The sequence below is a fragment of the Natator depressus genome, chromosome 7, assembly GCF_965152275.1.
Source record: "Natator depressus isolate rNatDep1 chromosome 7, rNatDep2.hap1, whole genome shotgun sequence".
Taxonomy (NCBI): Eukaryota; Metazoa; Chordata; order Testudines; family Cheloniidae; genus Natator; species Natator depressus.
Window position 1 is genome coordinate 71,131,183 of NC_134240.1, and position 18,450 is coordinate 71,149,632.

General features: G+C 42.7%; 1 protein-coding gene across 3 annotated transcripts in view; it reads right to left on the bottom strand.

The window, feature by feature from the left end:
- Positions 1 to 18,450, bottom strand: part of OGDHL (oxoglutarate dehydrogenase L) — a 109,935-nt gene that overhangs the window by 5,291 nt on the left and 86,194 nt on the right. For all 3 annotated transcript variants that reach the window (XM_074958735.1, XM_074958736.1, XM_074958737.1), the window contains exons 17-20: positions 12,662 to 12,840; positions 8,696 to 8,767; positions 2,016 to 2,141; positions 551 to 623 (exon numbers count right to left, since the gene is read on the bottom strand). In XM_074958735.1, the coding sequence (XP_074814836.1) occupies positions 551 to 623; positions 2,016 to 2,141; positions 8,696 to 8,767; positions 12,662 to 12,840 (450 nt within the window). The remainder of the gene's footprint in view (positions 1 to 550; positions 624 to 2,015; positions 2,142 to 8,695; positions 8,768 to 12,661; positions 12,841 to 18,450) is intronic.

Genomic DNA, 18,450 nt, shown 5'->3' on the forward strand with positions numbered 1-18,450 from the left:
CAGTGGGATAAGGCAAGCCCAGAACTGGGAGTGGAAGGAAGTGACAAGTCAGTGGAACCAGAACCACTCCTGGAAAGGGAAGCAAGGGGGAATGATTTAAAACCATGGAGTTGTCAAAAGCAGTAAAAAGAACATTTCAACTTTTTAAATGAAATGAAGACAAATGATGAAGATGGATCCCTACAACCTTAGGAGGATGGGAAGATCCCTGCAGAGAGATGAATGCCACCCCGCACCCAACCCTCCCATTAAGAGAGCAACTGGCCATGAGATATGCCACTATATACTGAAACTGAAGTCTAAGAACTCTCCTTATTTGGATGCAGATTATTTTGACACAGGAATTACATTTCAAAATCCAGGCCAGATCTCTCCCACCCTGGCACACGGCAACTCCTAGGGAAATCAGTCAATGAGAGATGCATGCGAGCTCCTCAAGGTGAAGTTAGCTCTCTCTCTGGACTGGATACTCAGCATTCTGAATACATAGTTTGGCATGCTGACTGCATACAGATGCTTGAGAATTCACAACATTTGTAACTTGACCTACCAGATACCATTTCGTCAAAACTGGATTTAGCTTCAGGATGTCTCAGCAGCGACTTGGGTGTGAAGATAATAAGCTGTAAAATACAGATTGTTATAAAACTCTCAGAAGCTGCTGCTTGATCCACGGCCTGTTGTACATACACATTATTCTTCTTGACACACAAATGGATACTGCATGTGGTACTCTATCACAGATTCTTAATGGACTGGGTTTGGGAATAAACTAAACAGTGGAAAAAAAAAATCTATATTCTTTGAAACTGATTAGGCGCTAGGAATCTCTAAGGCTGGGATTTTCAAAAAGCCCCAGAGCAACTAGGCACCCAACTCCAACTGAATTTCCCTAACTCCATAGGGTCCCTTGAAAGTCCCAGCCTACATAACTACTGCCCTCTGAGGACACAAAAAATTAATGTGAATTATAAATTTTTGAGCTGGACTAAGGTAGAGAACCATCAGAAAAACCCCTTGCACTTTTGTTTAATGATAAACATCCAACTAGTGAATTTTAGGCTTCAAATTGTATAGAATCCAAGTTGCTTCAGAAACTTGCACTGAGGTTCCTTAAAAACACTTAAGCTTTGTTCGATGCCATCCCATTAACACTGAATAGCACAAGTCACACTAGGATCTGATGTAACTCAAGGCAATTGCCCTTGGAAAGGGTCTCATTCTTAGCACAAATCTTCCCAGAATGGAGAAGTAATTAGAGGTGTGCTAACTTGGCCTTAAACCTGAACTAGAGAGGATGAGAATCTCAAACTGAATGAATGCTTAGAAACAAGCCCTTTGTCAACTGGACCATAAGGGCACCACAGCTTAATTATATAGGGATCAGGTTCAACTTCATCTTTAATGCCTTGTCTACATTGTGGTTTTAGTGACCAGTATAGCTATACCAAAGCAAATCCCTAATGCAGATGCAATGCAAAGATATGAATTGTGACATAGTATACAGTTTACCGCAGCTGAAATGTGGACTAACCTGCACCAGAGCAAGTCATGATTTACATCAGAGCAGCACGTTTGCTCTAAGTGTCTGCAAGAGTGACAAAAATCATTGTAGATAAGGCTAAGAAGAGCCTGGTTTTGCAGAAGGTGTCCTCCTTTTGTGCACAAACACACACATGAACTTTTCAAGCACTTGTACCTATGTCCGCAGGTGACTGAATTTACAAAACCCATTTGAGCAACACCCAGGCATTAGTGCTAAAAAAAAAAAAAAAAAGCACGTAGGTGGGCATCTGCTTGGACAAAAGGAAGCTAGGCTGAAACCCAGGCAGTACAATTCTAGAAAGCAAAGCTGAGATTTCATTAATCAGGTCCTCAGTCTCCAACTTGAGTTCCATGGAGAAATACTAAAATGCATACATCTTCCATTCTGTCAGATGTTCTATACAAACAAAACCCTGCATGCAAGTGGTTTAGTATTATAATTAGACAACAATATCAATTAAGCTACTTACTGGTTTTCTGAATGGCAGCAAGATCTGTCTTCTGAGGACATGAAAGTAATTGGCTGGAGTTGAACAATTCACCACAATCCAGTTGCATTCATAGAGCTGGGAAACTTCAAAGTCTGCACTGAACTCCTAATAAAGACATTAAAGGCACCAGAAAATCTGCCTCCTTTCTCTTCCTCCCAACTCTGCCCCCCATTAACCTTTTTAGGCTCCAATATGTTATGCATTTTGGTGCACAAGAAAGGAACTATAGTAACCTTGGATGCACTTACCACTACCAGTGAGTAAAACTGCAGATTCTCCATTCTTGAACTTAAAGGTTTGTCTCCCACACTTACCTGATCAAGAGCTCAGCAGGTATTGGATCATAATCACTATGTACACACAACCCTAAAGGCAAGAAAACCAGCATGCTCCCATTTCCTACTCCCTATCGTTCCCTTTCCTGAACCTCATCAATACATCTCTTTTGTTAATGTTTTGTTGTATATAGATAAGTGCCCCAGCAACTCAATCTCAAGTCAAACTTTCTCCCAAGCTTTACTTCACCTCAACATGTATCTTTAAAGAGACAGTCAAGTAGGAAAACAAAATCACACTTGGATCTGAAAATGTTGTACCTATTATTGTTACAAATAATGCATATGATTATTCTAACAGAAAGAGGTAGGTTTTTATACACTTGAGTCTACCATGATGCCAACAGATATCTGCAAACGACGTGTAGGCAGGAGATGAACTGTGATCATGGAGATTGTTACTAGTCAGCTTATTACATCTACCAATTGTGCACACAGCTAACGCATACAAAAACATTTTATTATTATAGGTGCAGCTGAAAGTGCCATCTATTATTAAGGTTTCCCATAACTTCTTATAAGACCCTAGTTTCAGTTGTTTAGAATTTTGTCAAAATTTAACAGTTTGTGCTAAATGTTTCCGTGCTGGGTGTCTGCCTCAGACTGATTGAGTTATTTGTGTATTTTAAGTTCAGCCATAATGGTTGAGCCATTCCTGAGAAAAACTAGGGGAAAATGTTTTCCCCATTCTAAAAAATGCTGACAACCTTTCCTTTGAACAGCTCAAGTGCCCGTATGCTGTGGGGCAGGGACTTCAGATTTGGTGGGAGGGTGGCCTTTGTTTAAGGGATGCTAGTCCTGTAAAAATCTGCCAAATGTGTCAAGATGCAAGCTTTTGAAAAAAAATAACAGTTTACACATGCTTGTCTTAGAATTTAGCAGCCACAATGTCAGATGATTCCATCCTCACTGAGCGTGCTCCATTCCCTCACAGCTCCTTATCTGACCAGACTGCATATGCACCATCCCCACATAGTGACTGAGCATGCTCTACCCTAGGGCCACAGTGGCAAAGCCAGACTTTCCCTATAACTGCTGCTCCCAGCACGAGTGGGGATGAGCACTGGAAAAAAGTTACCTACCTTTCTGTAACTGCTGTTCTTCAAAATGCATTGCACATGTCTATTCCACTGTAGGTATGTGCGCGCCTCATGCACAGTTGTTGGAGATTTTCCCCTCAACAGTATCTGCTGGAGCATTGTCAGCACCCTCTGGTGCCTTGCACCACTGCACAGAGGTATCAAGGACTTCGCTGCCCTGACCCCCCTCAGTTCCTTCTTATCAGGAAGGCTCAGAGGGGGGAAGGAGGGTGGGCCATGGAATGCCCATATGTAACACTTTTCCAAAGAACAATATAGTTACAGAAAGGCTGGTAACCGTTTTTTCTTCTTCATGTGATAGCACATGTCCATTCCACTGTCGGTACTCACAAGCCATTTGAGCTCTAGGTGGGCTCGGAGTCTACTTGAACAGGGATTGTAGGACCATCTCTCCAAATCTGGCATCATCTCTAGATTGATGAGAGATGGCACAGTGAGAGGCAAACGTATGGAGCAGTGACCAGGTTGCCACCCTACAAATGTCCAGCATGGGTACACAAGCCAGAAAGGCTACAGAAGCTGCCTGCAATCTGATTGAGTGAGCCGCCACTTGATGTGGAGGTTCGATATCCACCAGTCAATAGCAAACTAATACAGCTGGAAATCCTCTGGGTGGATAGTGGGTGGTCCTTCATTCTGTCTGAAACCGTGACGAAGATCTGAATGGTCTAGTCCTATCCAGGTAAAAAGCCAAAGCTCTTCTAATATCTAGAGTATGGAGTTTTCTTCCCCTTTACTCAAATAGGGCTTTGGAAAGACAGAGTGTAAATAAACTATTTGGTTAATAGGAAAATCAGAAGCCACTTTAGACAGGAATTTAGGGTGAAGTCAGAGGAAAACCTTATCCCTAAAGAAAATTGCATAGGGAGGCTCTGCTACTAAAGCTCACAATGGGATAGGTAGTTGGCAAAAATTGGGGTGGGGAAAGATGGCACTCTGGTAGGTAGTAGACTGCTCTCCACCAACAGGAGAGGACCCAGTTTGCTTAGAGGACCCAGTTTGCCTAGAACCGTCAGCTGCAGAAGAGGTGGGAGGAGGAGGACATGTGGTAACTTCTGTTCCGCTTTTTTCCTGTGTCCTGGGCACACGGCAGGAAGAGCTGAAACCTCTGAGACTGCTGTCGGGGTAACAGCTTTCTTTTTGCTATTGGTGTATAAATCTTCAGAGACTTAAGGGTCACTCTTCAGTCCTTAAGGCTACGAAGCCCCTCATCTGTCTTATCAGAAAACAGAAAGGGGCCTTCATATGGGAGGTCTTGAGTGGTTTGTTGCACCTCCAAGGGAAGACCTGATGACTGCAGCCAGATGCACAATGCATAGTGATGGAGGAAGCCATAGCTCAAGCCATGCGGTTTGTTGCATCCAGACTTGCTTGCAATGCTGTTCTGGCAACTAATTTGTCCTCCTCCACTGTAACAGTGAACTTCTGCTTTCAGGAAGCTTGTCTTTGAACTTCAGGACATTATCCCACCAGCTGAAATTGTAGCGACCCAGTGTTGCTGGTTTGCAACACTAAGCTGTAAACCTCCTGTGGAATAAAGTTCCCTGCTGAACAGACCTAGCTTTTTTGCTTCTTTCCCTTTCAGAGTAGAGGCCTGGGGTCCCTGCCTCTCTTTTTCATAAGCCACAGTGACTATGAGGGAGCCTTGAGGAGGGTGGTTATAGGGACATATCTTTTCTCCACCCTTTTAGCAGCAGAAGGCAGAAAAGATGGCATATTCTGCCATAAAACCTTGACTGGTTCCAGGATAGCCTCATTAAAAGGGAGAGCTACCATAGTGGGTCCTGCAGGGGCTAAAACGTCCATGAGCCTGCGAGATCTTTCCAGATCCTCTTCTGGTTGGATATCCAGAGCTGCAACAAGCCTCCTCAACAAGACTCAAATCATGGGGGGCAGGGCAGAAGTAGTCTCAGTCACGACTGCCTCATCAAGTGACAAAGCAGCAGCAGCTAAGAGTTGTTGAGGAGGTCCCTCCTCCAATTCCTCCACAGGAGAGTCCTGAGTGCACTTTCCCCCTGCACGGTATCAGTACTGGAGGAGGGAAAATGGTGACCTTGCTGCAGATGCTCCCAGCACCTAGCCAATGTAGAAGGGCAGGAAGGTAGAGGAGAGGCTCTCCAATGTGGAGGGAAACCCCAAGGGATCCAAAAGGGCCACTGCTATGGAGGTGGGACCCAGCTATGTGAAGGCAATTGGCCCATACCATGGTGGGCAGGCACCCCACTGGGGCTGCTGGGCATGCTCAGGTTGAGTCACTAAATGTTCCCATCTCAGAGTTCTCTTCCTCAGACCACGGTGAGCTGACCCTATTGGTACCAGGGAGACCAGCTCTGGGTCTGGAGATGGGGTACCAGTGAGATCATCGCTGGATGGAACCCTACAGAAAAGGTGCCACAACTGCAGAAGACACGAACTGTGCTCTGGGGCTGGGACTGGGACTGTGGGAGTGAGAACTTCCAAGCCTGTTATTGGGGAGACTCCTGAACAGCATGGGAAGCCAGCATTGACAGGCAAAGCAACCCTCTGGCTGCCTCATAAGCCTCAGCCACAGACAGCACCAGAAAGGGCTCCTGAGTCTGCGGTACCAAAAGGTGCCCAGTCCTTCAGGGAGTGGTCTCAATGGATCCTTCCAGTGCTCCGGAGTCAGCAATCCCTCATGGTTTATGGACTGAGCGTGGAGGGGCGGGGGTGTGTGTTTTCTCTGAGCACACCTCCAAGTCCTTGCCTCTGCTCAGTGCCTTCATCATAGACTTTGAAGGACCTTGTACTGAGTCTTAAGCAGAGACCATGCAAATCTCCTAAGGTACTGGCTATTAAGATCTGCGTCTTGACTCAGAACAGGGGAGCCCTCCTAACTGACTTGGATGTGCTAGGTACGCATACAAAGCATTTAGATGATTCAAATATAGTAATAAAATAAATTTATAGGATTAAAAAACACTGAGAACTGATCACCTAAACATAACATTGCATACTCTCAGTGCAGAGATTTTTCCACTGTTCCCAGTGGAAAGGTTCCAACAGCAGCCAAAACGCAGACTCCGTAAGCAGGTACTACAGTCTGGTATCCCTGTCCTTTTTAGATCAGCATTTGAACCCTCTATAAATGTGACATTTGTCACTCCCATGCACCTCTCCAAGATACTTAAGGCAGCTGTGGTGGGGGTTGCTTGCTGGCATAGACATGTTACATGAGTGGCAGACCTTGAAGCCAGTATAATGAGACCCGAGTCTGGTATCGAGCTCAGTACCTCACCAGGAACTGGGAGTCCCACTCTAGAGAAATACTGTTCTAAGCTTAGTTTTATAAGTAACTGTGTACAAATACACTTCACTAGACTAAAAACCAACACTGTAGGTACTATTATATTCTAAAAGAGGGAAGACTTGCAGATATGAAGAATGCAGCTCCAGTAACAACCATCACTGGTGGTAGGAAAGAACTGAGGGGTCAGAGGCAGCGCAGCCCTTTGTGCCCATGTGCAGTGACATGAGGCACCAGTAGGAGCTCATGCTGCCCCCCTGGGTACTGCTGAGGGGAAAATCTCCGACAACTGTGCACGAGGCACACGCCCCCCCCAACCTCCCACAGTTCAGCTGAGATAGCAAGGAGGAAACTGACTTCAATGCCGAGAGGGATAAGAGCCATACTGTGGGGGATGGAAAAGACTTGACAGGGACAAGGAGCCTGCTGAGACCAGGATTCGGGGCGGGGGGTTTGAGGGGCATGGTAGTGGGAAGAAGACACTCAGACTGATTGATAAAGACTGGGAGCTAGAACAGAAAGGAAGGCTGGGATTAACTGAGCAAGGAGATTGGGACTGGCTGGGGAGGATGCTGGGACTGAGAACTAGAACAGATGGGAAGCAAGGACCTGCTTGGGCCAGGAGGCTGGGAGCCAGGTGGAGAGGCTGCAACACCTTAGGAAAGGCAACTAACTGGGAACTGGTGAGGAAAACAAGGGGAAAGTGGGGATGACCCTGACTTTGGATGGGGAATTGGAAGGCTGGAAAGACTATCATAATGCACATTCTGGCATTTCCTAACTTCTGAGTGCCTGACTCTGCAATCTTAATAATATTCTTTTAACATATGTTTTTTGGGAGTAATTATTGTTAACTCATCCTAACGCTCCCTGCCCATATTTTCTGTCATCCACCTGTTATGCTTTGATTTAGACAATAAGCTCTCTGGGGCAGGAGCTGGTCATTTACTCTGTTTGTACAGCACCTAGCACGTCCTGGTCTATAACTGTGGCTTTGGGGCACTCCAGGATTACAAATAATAATAATTTTCAGTTTGCTTATTAAATACATTTGGCAGTGCTGAATACATAACCAGTCAATTTCCCCTGTTAGGGTGGGTCTTTCACACACACAAGCAGAGACAATAACCATTAAAAAAAAAATAAAGACAATGAGGCTGTAAAACCATAAAAACTGGAATACAGCTACAGGCCAACTTTATCTAGAACCCAACGCTACCTTAGCCTATTTTTTTTTTTTTTAAACTGACTGAATCTTAAGTCTATGTTTAATAGTTCACCTTGGAGAAGGGGAATATCTAGTTGATCTTTAGAATTACAGTTTAGCTGAAAAAAATATTTTGATCAACCTTTAAAGCACTTAGATGATTCAAATATAGTAATAAAATAAATTTATAGAATTAAAAACACTGGGAACAGATCACCTAAACATAACATCACACACACTCGGTGCAGAGATTTTTACACTGAATCTGCATTCTGAAGTTCCCAGCTGGACGGTTTGCTGTGTTACAAGAACACTGGGTTTTAGTGCTATCTGATCTTCCTTAGAAATGTGTTACAGACATCAGCTTGTGGTACATCCAGCTATATGAACTGGAAGAGTTACTGTCCCCTAGGAACACCCATAAAGAGACAATACTACCAGAGACAAATTACATCTGACCTCAGCTTTCAAATGAAATGCAGACTAGACTAGACTAGTCACTTTTATTATCGAAATGAGCTGAAAGTCACAGCAAATATTTGAGCTAAACATTAAAATACACCAACTAGCGGTCTTAAAAGGTGACTTCCAACCCTGCAGGAAAATATTCAAGCTGTTGGGTGAAGACAAATGCTGTTTGGCGGCAATAAATTGATTTCTCAAGTAATAAACCCAACAACACCTGGTTTAAAATAAGACTATGAAAAGCTCGAAGCAGGAAAAAGGACATTGCTGTTGACGAATCTACTTACTGGATAAGCATCGGAATCGTCATTGCTCATCTGCAGAAACCTCTCCGGCCTGGCTGAAGAATGCTCTGGGCCCTGGTAATCACATCATTTAAAACAAAACCAAAAACAATTTAGATGTCTTTTTAGATCACTCACTGCACAAGTGCTTCTTGTCAGCCTAATCATCATGGAGCAGCATCGATACAGGCTGCTGACCCCACCCTCTCAGCCAGAGAAGAAATGCTGTAACAATGACAATCAGAGAAGAGGGAGAGCTTTGAAGAGGGTAACATGGTGGTGCCCCTGAATACAGGAGCTGTTATCTTGAGTATCTTATATAGGTTAGTCTCAGATCAGATGGAGATGGGTTACACAGAACTCCAATGTCACTACCACTAATTAAAGGTTATATAGTCAATGTGGTTGTGCAAGAGACCGAGTGCCTGGGGCAATCAGCCATCCTGCCAATCCAGGACAGAATGGTGCAAGATGAGGTTAGGTGGTATGGTGCAAATCTGTGATCCTTTAAAAATGAGCAGCACACATTCACAAGCCAGCAGGTCACCCATGCTTGAGGCCATGGATCACCTGCTAAGCCAGAAGCTGGATCCTCCCATTATTTATGTCTTGAGCGCTAGGTTACAGTCCTACCCTAAGGTGGGGGGAAGAAAGAGAGTGTGAGTGTAGATATATATATATACAGAAGAGAAGAGAACTTCTCTCTTCTCCCACTAGCACACCAGTTTGACATAAGACAGGATGCTCTAGATGGGTATATGTACTTTGGCCAATTCCCTGCAGAATTAGTGGTAACCTATGTTAGGTTGAGTAAAGTTTAACTGGCATAGCTAAGTCAATTACTCCATAAAATCTTCTTATAGGAATTTTGTGTTACGCTATAGTTAAAATATCTATCACTCAGACAGTGCTTTTCACTAAATCTCAAGGCTCTTTACTGAAGTGGGTAAGCATAGGGGGGAGGGATAGCTCAGTGGTTTGAGCATTGGCCTGCTAAATCCAGGGTTGTGAGCTCAATCCTTGAGGGGGCCATTTAGGGATCTGGGGCAAAAATTGGGGATTGGTCCTGCTTTGAGCAAGGGATTGGACTAGATGACCTCCTGAGGTCCCTTCCAATCCTGATATTCTATGATTAGCCCACCACAGAGAGGAACTCTATGATAACTGGCCCCCATTTTACAACGGTGAAACAGGAACACAGGTCACAGAGTAAGTCCGTGGTAGGGAATGGAACAGAACCCATTGTCTCCCGACTCCCACTCTTATTAATAAGGTTGGAGAGAGTTAATTGCAAATCAGCAAAAGAATATGGTGTGGGGTTTTATTTATTGCTGATTCTGGGTATCACTGTTTGTAAGGGTGACAAATATTTATGATTAAGAAGGGGTTTTGTACCAGAGAAAACCATAAGGTATCTCATCCTAAAGATATAACTGCATTTAACCTTTCAACTCGTATGTTAGTTCCATTTACAAACCAGGGCTCACTCCCTTACACACCACCTTCTGTTTGTTACTGCACTGAAGTCACATTCAGGAATCTCAGAGAACACCACAGTGATGGCTTTGTCTACACTGGAACCTACATGACAAAACTTTTGTTGTTCAGGGGTGTGAAAAAACACCCCCCCCCCCCGCCGAACAACAAAAGTTTTGCGGACAAAAAGCGCCAGTCTGAACAGCGCTGTGTCAGCAGGAGAGCTTTCCTGCCAACAAAGCTACTGCTGTTCATTGGGGTGGAAGTCTGTCAGCAGGAGAGCTCTCTCCTGCCAACAAACAGCGGCTACACTGCGTGCCTTTTAGCGGCACAGTTGTGTCCCTAAAAAGTGCGTAGTGTAGACATAGCCTTAGAAACTGTTGCTAAAAGAACAAGGGAAAAGTAATGTGTACTGTTCAACTCCTCCCTATTGTACAGGTAGAGCGAGCCCCTAACAAAACACTTAATATCTTCCCTACGCACAAAAGGAACACTAAGATGGAGCAGCTAGCATATCTGTGTCCTGTGTAACTTCTCTTGCAAACTGGCCTCAGTTTTGTGGTGCAAATTTGTCTGCTCATTAGTGGATGAGAACCACAAAGCCACACAGTTCTGGCACATTGTGAGTCTAATGTTGTTAGTGCCACTCCTGTTTCCATCTATTCATGTGCTGTAAATCATAATTCTTACACACTGCAACCTTCTCCTATTTTAAAAACATTTTAAATTGTTTACAAATGAATATAGTATTCAATAAACATGCTGAATTCACTGCACTGGAAACAGAAGTGTATCTACAAAGGAGACAGTAAAAATGCAAGCTTCCCAAACCCCGCCCCACTACCGACCTACCTACCTACCACACACACACACAGTGCTCCATTGATAATCCTCAAACCAGACTCCACTCATTGCCTATGTTTAATTTCTTTGCTGAAACTGCTAACAAGACTGCCAGTTAACGGGTGGGAGGGGGGAAGGTTTCAGACCCCCTGTCCAACAGGACCTGTACAGAATCCATTAGCTAGTTGCACATGAGCCACCAAGGAGCTATCAGGTAGCAAAGACTTTCAATCACAACCAACCAGGCTGTATGTTAGCTAGCGACCTAGAGGTGAAAGGATTCCAATCCCATTACTAATACCTCCCCAAGCCATCCTGTCCTTAACAGATTTCATGCTGGAGTCTTTTTTTTTTTTTTTTTTTTGAAAAAAGTCCTGAGGATCCATCTTAGGCATGATCTTACAGTCTTTACTCAAACAAAACTCAATTCGTTAGGATATTTGTCAGCAGGACTGTGCTCTTGTATAAACATCCACACAGAAAATCACCCACTAGGCATGAACCAACAGCAGTGTGTCAGGAAAGGTTATAACTGCATGGAATTAAATGTATAGAAACAGAACAGGAACAAGAAGAAATGCCTTTATGTTCACTTAAAGTGAAAGAAAGAGAACATTTACAGCTATGGCAAACACATCAGTATCATGATAACATATTTGTTAACAGAAATACTGTAAACATACATTAAACAATACACAGAGTGTCACTGCATTCTAAAAGGAAATAACTATTTCAAATAGCACAGGCCAGAATGCTATGTCACTTTTAAAAATGATTTAAAAGATGCCTACAGTGATCCTAGAGCTAACTCCAACTTCAGAACAGAGGAAAGAGGTACATGCAGATTTTATAAAGATCTGATTACAGAGCTTTTGTGGCTAGCTCACTAGGAGTTACTGAGAAGGGGAGTGGGCAACCATTCAAAGGGATTCTCTCCCTAAAAGAGCAGATTTCTTATTTCCTCCAAGTTATCCAAATCATCATCATTTTTAAAAGAACGTATTTGTTTGGAAGCTCCATAAAAACCCCTTGGAACAATGTTCTAACTTAAAAGTAAAGTTTATATAGGTAGAACACATGTATCTGAGAATCTGAGATTTGTTTCATGTCATCATAAAAGTGAAACAAAATAAAATAAAGTAAAAACCTATTGAAATTTTAACTGTACCTGAGAATCCCAAGCTGGCTCCTTTATACTTTGCTCTTTCTAGGAACTTTACATTTAAAGTTATAATTTTTCAAAACCACAAAGCTCTAATGAAGAAAAATACATTGACACACATTGTACTGACCAAGTAAGTCTTTCAAATAGTAGGGGAACAATGGCAGACACCACTGCAAAATAACCCATTCAGAGGAGGGCACAAGGAGAGGGAGACTGAATGTTCAGAAATATATCAATGCTATTTTCCTTTTATTCTCGTTCCTGGCTAATTGCTAAGACTGGTTGCTGCAAGCACATTTATTTTTGAGATAGAGGAACAGTCTAACATGTATGTCAGCAATATACTCTTTTCTTTTCATAAAAGTTATAAGATCCTGAAACTGTATTTGTACACTGCAAAAAAGGAACAATTAAAGGTTCTGTAGTTTCTGTTCTACTACTTTATGCCAAAGCATCTTTATTGTTCCAATCAGTGAAAGCCTTACCATTCCTTCCATTCCATGTGGCAAAAGCAGCACAATCCCATTGTGTCGAACCCACTTAGCCTGTCCTGGGCTGATAAACTGGTCTATTATGCACTGCGCAGTGTTGTGGAAGTCGCCAAACTGTGCTTCCCAGCACACCAGAGCATTGGGACTTGCCATAGCAAAGCCAAGTTCAAAGCCTAAAAACAATTAGAAAGAAAAAGATCCTGATTAGAATTATATTCTGTTTTCCATAATCTAAGACAGCACCCTTCTATTGTGACTAATTAAACAAAAGAGAGCAGAATATGCATCAAAATGTATACTCATGAAGTGCAACAGCGTTTTCAATAGTACCACTTCTGCTAGAAGGATTAGCAGACATTTGTTTACACATATAGGATCCAATCCTACGAACTCTTCCTTACATTAGTAGTCCCAGTCAACGACATCATGTGGAAACTTCCGTTTCCATGAAAAAGTTAAGGTATTAACACTATTTTTTTCTCCTGGTAGTAAACATTTTTATACACACATCTAGATAGATGCCACCCTTTTAATAAAAGTAACTATAAATGTATTTAGAGTTAATATTGAGGGTTCAGTTAAACTATTTGTCTACCTTATGCATTACACAAGCCTGCACAATGCTATGAATGTGCCTATACGTTTATACAGGTGCTGGATGGAATCATTTGTTGTGGCTGGTCTTTTACATGCGTAAATTGGATCATTTAATATATGTTTTATTTACCAAATGGTGACTGGAAACTGTGGTGATTGGCACTTTGGAAATGCTTATTCAATAAATAAGCATTTGGCTGTTATCAGTCATTCCTCGTTTCCTTTCCTTAGTTACAGAATCCTACATGTTTTTGTCCTGTGTAACTTTAAGCTAATGCCTAAATTTTCAGAACATTTCAAGAGATTCTAAAGATGTGATTATTACTACAAAGGCAAAGGGCTCTGCAAATCCGTGGATCATTCCTTAGGTGTGCAAAACTGAGCAAAGAAAATAAAAGGTTTTAGACAAGTTACTGGAGGCAATGCAGCTAAAGTGCTCCCTCAGAGATAAGGGGCTAAAACTTCCCTCACGAGTCATGTCCCTCTGCATTCTTCACTGACATCTGTCCCAATACTGTGGTGAGGGAAGCAGGCATGGGGAGCACTTCTACTGCAGAGACGGTATCTCTGCTTAAGCTAATGCAAACAGGAAAATCGCTGCAGGTTTCCAGGAGGATAAGCAGGAGAGAGCAGATCTCTCCCTCGCTCCTCCCAACCAGCACAGCCAGAACTCCACAGGGTCCATGGGACTGGGATAAGAAAGGGAGGGAGCATGCTGCAAAGTCTCTGCTTTCCTTCTTTTTCGACATCTCATCCCAGATGCACCTGATCTGGGGCACTTCCAATCACAGTTCCCTCTGCTGTACTGAAGTCCAAGGTAGGCAGGGAACACTGAGTTGCACAAAGGCCACATGACTTTGCCATCAGGTCAGCAAGTCAGTAACAGTAACTGGGACTAGAGCCAAGGTTTCCCTAGTTTCATGCTATACCCACTAGACAACACTGCCTCTCTATCCTCAAACAAATGTAAACATAGATTCTGAATACAGACCCAAGGGCTGAGTTTTACCCAGGTATTCAGAAAGATCATGGTTAAGTGCAGTGGGAAGCTCACAAACTGACAGCAATCTGATTTTCAGTATAAATTACATTTTACACACTGTGCAATGTAACAGGCCAGAATGCTTGTTGCCTTTTCCTAAAACCTGTCATGTTCCAAACCCAAAAGTATCCTCGCAACAGGCTATGTGGTCATCACTCAGATGCAGAACAAATGCTTGCTCTTGTTGGAAGAGATCTGGGGCAGTGCTGTAAAGCCCCAATTCTACTGCAGGGACTGGGGTGATAATGACTGGCAAAGACAAAAAACAAACAAAAAGTTATTAGAATACCAACCAGCTACTGTAATTCACGCTCAGCAGCTGTGCTAAGACACATTAATTGCAAACTGCTAGAGTATTTACATCTGCTACAGGGCTTTATTGTGCAGCTTTAAAATGCAAGATTTCAAGCAGAGTCAGAGTTCGTGAAAAAACAGTTAAATACAAGGCATGTAATAATAATCTCCTTTTAATGACCTATCTTAACTTCAAGATATTTTCCCCTACTTATGTCCCACAGTTAATGGCTTATTTGTGAAAATCCACGCCTCCAAAATTCCAATGCTCCCACTTACATGGGTCATAAGACTAGTGACAGCATAAATATTCCTACAGCAATGAAGAATGACGCCACACGGGCTAAATTGCAATACAAGGTGAAGACAGTGGTTATGACGGACGGACCACTCTGCTTAGGCAAAGGGTAAAATTGCACTTTTAAAGCACAGTTCCACAGTATGGAGGGTGTGAAGCTGCAATGCCCCAGAGGGACCTACTGGAGGCACTGTACACAGGTTCTTCAGAGACCCCAGAAAGTGTGGGCCCGAGACTCTTTTGCTGCATCCTTTGATGGGGGCAGTATGTGCTCTAGCCTGGGTAGATCCAGCTCTCCTCCATGCGTAAAGGGGTAGGAAGCCAATGGCAACTCTGTATCCCTGTTATCTTTAGGCAGACTAGTATCACAGGCAGTGCTAGCCTCAGGAGTGCAAGCACTAGATTAATGTCTGGGTCCCATGCAGAGGTTCAAGGCTCTGTGCGCCCTCTGCTCCCATTCACACCTGCAGACAGGCCAGGTACAACTTGACTCCAAGTTATTTTCAACAATTTCACATTTAACTGTACTTGTGTAGCACTTGCCCACTGGCAGCCAACCATGAAAATCAACTGCATCTTAAAATACTGAACACCTACTGAATGAAACAATTAAAACCAAGAAGTTAAAGTCTACCCTCTGTTTCACCACTGCAAAGCTGGGTCACTCCAGTGGGACTACTATGGATTCACAGGGCTATGACTGACAGGGACTATGGTTCACTATGTTTACAGAGGACATCTGTAAGAGTTGTTTGCTTATGCTGAAGTCATGCAGAGTCTAAGCATTTATCTTAAATAATGGTAGTGTAAGATGAGAGAGCCATCCCATCCAACACATACCAAACAGAGCAGCAGATTGGTATAGTCAGTCTCTACTGTCCAGATTTTATTAGAAAATTCTCTGGATACGTACACTTACCATTGCTCAGAAACAAAGACCTGAGAAGAAACCAACTGAAAACATGACAACTTGATCTGACTTCTGTTCCTTGTACAGACACACTCTCTCTGCAACCTAATACCCTAGTTCCAGGATATTAAAGAGACAAGGTGGGTGAGGTAATATCTTTTATTGGACCAACTTCTGTTGGAGAGATAGAGAAGCTTTCGAGCCCCTCAGAGTTCAGGTCACTGACCAAAGGAAAAATTCTGTGTAGCTCAAAAGCTTGTCTTTCACCAGCAGAAGTTAGCCCAATAAAAGATACTTCCTCACCCACCTTGTCTCTTTAATATCCTGGAACTAACACAGCTACACAATTCCACTGCATACCTAATTACATAGTGAGATTTGAAAAGTGAGAGTGCGTCTTTTTCCTGTGAGATCTGTCTATATTGATCCCCACTTTCTTGTTTATCAATAAAAAAAATCCCCACCCCACCCCCCTTTTTTTTTTTTGCCTCATTTCATCCCCTTTTGTCTTTTCTTAAGTTTGCTGCATGTTACACGGAGACCAACACAAAGGTTATTCTACAATGTAGCCTGCATGTGCCCAGCAGAAAGCAAGCACACCCACTCAAGTTACAGAAAACCTAAATTCATTCCCAAATCTGGGTCTTCCCCACTACCACCAGCTTCTACCATGTTACTAGTGCACAATCCCATTTAAAAAAACCAAAGATGCAGAGCCAAACCAACTCACATTTGGAGGCTGTGTGTGTGTGTCTAAATCTGGTGTGTTAGTTTAGGCCCCTCTATATTTACAGTTGATCTAAAATATTGGACAAGAGTAAGTGATTGAACTGGTATAACTTTACATTTATGGGTTAGATTTTCAAAGGCACAAAAGGCAGTTAGATGCCTAACTCCTGTTGATAGTAAATGGGCACTAGATGCCAAACTGCCCTTTGGCCTCTGAAAAATCTTCCCCTAAAAACACTGCACATGGGTAAAATCCAGGAGCAATTTTTCTTTAACAAGCAATATTAGCCAAGAAATTGAGAGACCTATAGGGAAGACATGAAATAAACATACAAAGAAACCTCTGCAATCACGATTTCTGGCTATGATCAAACTTCTTATACCTTTAATTAGAAAAGTTTTAGGAACTCTGAAACTCATGCTGACTGATGGAGACCAACTTGGCACCTTGATATTCTCTGCACACAGTAGGCTACGGCTTCAAATCCCATCAGCAAGTGCTCAGTGATAGGCTTCATGTACTTGTCATTTGTGATTTACACCACGGTGACTGGAGGCTCTCCAGGATCATCTCTCCTATAGGAATTTATTGGATATGCAGATTGCTTCACAGAGTGCTGTGATATAGAAATCAGGCAAAGCATACCTACACCACTGCAGGGCAGGCAGAAAGGGGGGTTTAGCAGCACTAAAACATTGAGTCTCTGATACTCTTCTGTGTCAAGAACTAGATTAGGATTTAAAATAAAAGGAAACTGAACACACTACAATTAAGAACCAAATGAGAGGAGCATGTTGCACTTATAATATAGGACTATTTAATTTTTAAAGACATCAGCACATGGCTATGAACTTGGCCCTGTAGGAACAATACAGGATTAACCTCCACTGAAACAAACCCTTTCCCTTTTGTTTAGCTTTTATTCTATTTTTTTCATCTTGCCATTTACATTGCTCTGCATCAATTTCCTACTTCTCTTTTTTTAGATCATAAAGTCCTAGAGAAACCAAGGGACTGCAAGAATACATTAATGATATTACAGAAGCACCTAGAGGCCCAAACCAAGTTTGAGGTCCTATTGTGCTAGGCGCCGTACATACACATACTAAGAGACAATTCTTTTGTGAAAGTTTACAATCTAAATTGACAAAACAGACAAAGGATGGGAGTGGGGGACTCTCCACTTTGCAGACTGAGAACTGAGATTATACAGGGAAAAGATGATGAGATTTGCCCAAGGTCACACAGGACATTTATGCTGAGTTGGGTTTTGAACCTAGATTACCTGAGTCCCAGTGTAGTGCTTTAACCACAAGAACATCCTCTTGCCATATATCACCTGATTTTTTGAAAGTTAGTTAGAAATGCATAAACCAAAGATATTTATGTCTAAACTTTTAATGGTCACTGCTGCAATCTGAAAGTCTGTCCTTCTACCTGGGATGACCAGTATATACACTCTCCTGGAAGGCTGATGAATGTGTAGGACAATTTGACTATGTCAACGGGGTGGGGGGGAGGGGGCGGCAGGAGTGAGATCCTAAAAATGAATCCTTTTATACATGGATCTATATTGTTTGTATCCACTTTTGGAAAGTGACTTTTTATGCACAGTTCCTATGGAAATTCTATTCCAGATGTTTGGACCCAACTTGATGAAAGAAAGTTGATGAACCACTATGTCCCTGTGGTGCTGAACTCTGTGAACGGCCCATCCATGACTCCAACAGATGCTCCTTGTTCTCTTCTTGCCAAAAGAAGGCTAAAGGCTCAGAAGGACTGGCCTTTTCCCTTCAATTCAATCTCCTTGGATGGTCCTAGCTGACCATCCTCACCCCCAACAATGCTATCTTCCAAAAGACATTTTAAACCTCAGCCCTCCTTTTCTGTGTGGTCTTGCTGTCTCTAAGAA